Source organism: Pteropus vampyrus, unplaced genomic scaffold (genome assembly GCF_000151845.1).
Source record: "Pteropus vampyrus isolate Shadow unplaced genomic scaffold, Pvam_2.0 Scaffold19, whole genome shotgun sequence".
Taxonomy (NCBI): Eukaryota; Metazoa; Chordata; class Mammalia; order Chiroptera; family Pteropodidae; genus Pteropus; species Pteropus vampyrus.
The window spans coordinates 16,890,577-16,894,143 of record NW_011888800.1 but is presented as its reverse complement, the minus strand read 5'-3'; the positions used below and the strand labels follow the sequence as shown (position 1 = coordinate 16,894,143).

The 3,567-nt window shown below is 31.1% G+C and overlaps 1 protein-coding gene across 1 annotated transcript in view; it reads right to left on the bottom strand.

The window, feature by feature from the left end:
* Window positions 1-3,567, bottom strand: part of LOC105288825 (protein unc-13 homolog C) — a gene marked incomplete at its 3' end in the record, with an annotated part of 460,652 nt that overhangs the window by 239,151 nt on the left and 217,934 nt on the right. Inside the window, exon 8 of the mRNA XM_023527723.1 lies at window positions 999-1,226. Coding sequence (XP_023383491.1) covers window positions 999-1,226 — 228 coding nt within the window. The remainder of the gene's footprint in view (window positions 1-998; window positions 1,227-3,567) is intronic.

The following is a 3,567-nucleotide window of genomic DNA, read 5'->3' as shown; positions in this document are numbered from 1 at the left end:
AGCAGGGTCGGGCCTGGTTAGTACTTGGATGGGAGACCACTTAGGAAGACCAGGTGCTATAGGTGTAAAAAATAAAAAAAAATGGGATTGTAAGCTGACACATTCCTTGCAATCTGTGAGGTCAACCAAGGGTTGCCTTGAAAAAAAAAATGTTCAATAAAATAATTAATATACTGAACATTAAAACCTTCCTTTGAACTAATACGCTTTTGCCTGTTATGAATAGCTATATAGATATAAACATGCATATACATATTAGTTATACACTCATATATAAACTACTAAATATATGTATAGAGAAATAAGGATACACATGCAATATGCAAAAAGTTACCCAATGTAATTCAAAGACCTGTTATTTAATATTTATTTATGATTTCACTGTCAGTACTGATCAACTGAACCCAGTAAAAGAAGCATCTTTATTTTACCTTGTAAATATAATATCAGTACATTTAGAGGCTTGGTAAACCTTCACATGATACATAGGCACTTACTATTAATATTGCAAGCGGCTTTAGAAGTTCAAATTACTAAACATCACCAAACTCAACTATCTTGACTCAGAAATCAAATGAAAGAGGGATATTGATCTAGGAGTAAGTAAAACAATATTTGTTTTCGTATTAAAAAAAAAACAACTGACTGAGGAGATTATTGGCTACTCTTATAAATTAATGTCAGGCAGCAACAAAGCTAATCTCTTGTAAACTGCAGGATATTGATGACTATATTGTAAAACAGAAAATTTCTCCTCTGGGAGAGTTTATGATTAGAACAAGGCACAGATCTGATTAAAACAATACAAAGAGAATAAGAAATTGCTCCAGTAATCTAGCATATATTTTATAAATTCGAAGTACCAACTCAACTTTTTGTCAATATTGACAAAACTGAAAATTCTACTTATTTTACCTACAATTATTTTTAGCAGTGATTTTTAAGGCACATAAAAATCTCAATGTGGGATAAAACTTTAAAAGACAACTTATTTTTACCTGTAATGGTTATTTTTGCTGACCACTTAGATGTCCCGTCTAGTACACTCTGTTTGGCTGCCTTTGTGTACTGTACAAAATCTTCTTTAGAAATCTGAAACATTTCTTGAATTACTTCAAACACCTCTGGCCTGTTTTTCTCCCTGATCTTCATTCTTTCTTTCATAGCTGTAATAATGGTCTGAGTCTTGTCTTCAGCACCATGCTTAGAACTCTTTTCTGCTGCTCCTATAATAGAAAAATCAGTGGTGGTGTAAATGTAGGTGCAGTTACTTTTTGGTGACTCAAGAGAGGGGAAAAAAGAGCAGGAATAAGAGAATGAATGAATGCTTTCATTCTGAGGAGTCAGAGTGGCTTTTTGGAAAATATCAGGAGGACAAGTCACTATGCTAAGATTCAGAAAAACCAGTCCTTGTATTATTGGCAAATAACTGAACCTCAATGGTCCCCAGTTTTTTCACTTATATTACTGGACTAAGCCAGGGATTATGCAAATATTTGGTTTGAATTTTCAAAAACAAATTTCAACACGACAAAAAGAATGAACACAATCAAATGTGTTATGTACCACACTATTCTATGGATAACCAAATTAAATTTGAGAAATAGTTTGGATATATATGGCAAATGTCACTTGAAAATCAATATTTCAAATATGTGTGTTCAACCAAAGTGTCTAATTATATTTATTGATGGATTTATAATTAAATGATTAATTTTTGGTACAATAAATACCACAATTTGTTATGTTTTGAAATATAGAGAAAAATTTTACTTGGAATAAAAGTGATTCTGCTGTTTAAAACATTTGAAAGCCACTAGGCTAGATGATCTCTCAAGTATCTGATAGACCACAGCCTTAACTCTCATTCTATAATACAGCCAGTTTTGAAGAGGCTGAATTCTCACTTTCCACTCAAAATCCTTTTCTATTTCTAGAACATTGCTTTTTATGATTGGTCTCAATTTTCTGGGGATTTTTGTTTATAATATAAATCTTCCTGGCAGTGAAAGATTTCCAAAAGTCCATTCTTGGGTCCTTCACTTTCTCAACTACCAGCAAGGCATTCTTGATGCCCTGTCTGACCTCTGGGTTGCCCAATATTACACAAGAGTGAACCATGATTACAACTTTTATGGTTCCTTAGTGAGTATGAAGTGAGAAAGCAAAAGACCATGTACTAGTGTTTACAGAAATCAGCACTGCTGAAAGCAAACAAATTTTGGCACAGAAGCAACTGAATGTAGTAAAAAGAATTATAAAAACTTGTGTTCATAGCTAGTTACTGTTTCAATATTCATCTACATGACTATTGCCCAACTTGTCTTGCTGTTTTGAAATATTATATTTCTGAAAATAGGCATACTTATATCTCATAAAATGTTTAGAGATTAAATGACACAATTTATTTATACAACTCCTATGATAAAGGATAGGCAGCCTCAGTAAAGTTCTTTGAATCTAATTCTGTGAATCTTAAGCCAATTTAAATATAGAAGCTAAGACAAAAGACAGAATGTCAACTATTAACTTTCCTTTCTGTACATTCATATACAACTTGACAGCAGTAATTTAGTGAAAATTTTATTTGAAAGTATGACATTTGTTTCCTAAAGTGGAAAAAAATATATTTATAATAATCAAGGTGTAATTACAGGAAGAGATGGATATTCTAATGGCAGAAAGAGCAGATTCCCTGTTTTCATCTTTTTTTTAAAAAAAACCTTTGAGGACAAATTACATTTTTTAAAAATGATACTAAAAATTAATGCATTCTACTTAAGGTAATTTGCCATTCTAAATGCTCTAGTCATCTGTTAAAACATGCCCTGGAATAGCTACACATTTGTACATTATGTACTCAAGCAATTAAACATGTTTGTAATTTATCAATAATGACTTAACTCCACAGTACATAATTATTACAAGGCAACATCAGCTTAAGCTAGACTAAGTACTAATTGCAGCTATTCAATAGGCAGATTTTACTACAAGTATTGGAATATTCATTAAATATTCTTTTAAAGAATTAGGAAAGCATGACAATTTGCTTTGAAATCTTTTACTAATGCTCTTGATGTTGGAGTAAAAGATCTCTAACTTGTACAGAAAACAGACCCATAAATTGATATTGTCAATCTCAAGGAGTAGATTAATGGAGACTTATGTTTAAGCCCTTTATCTGTTATTTCTATAAAAGATATGTAACTTTTTAAGTTTACTTTTACATTTTTGATCTGAAGAAAATAATTCAACTTAGATTTGTTTAGTCCAGAGATACAGAGACAAATTCATAATTAACTTTTGTCACTGATCTGCAAGTACTTTTCATTGCCCTATTGGGTATCAAACCCACATATCTCACTTTATGTTTTGAAATAAAATTATCTCTTAAATAATTATAATTCATCATTATTTCCAGCACTCTGGGTTTATTATTTTTCTTCAGGCTTATTCTGTTTATCTCAAAGTTATTAGAGATAAACTTATATTTGCATTTATATGAGTCTTCCTTCAACATGTCTGATAGAAGTTCTAGCAGCTTCATTGAAATAGAGAAATATGTCA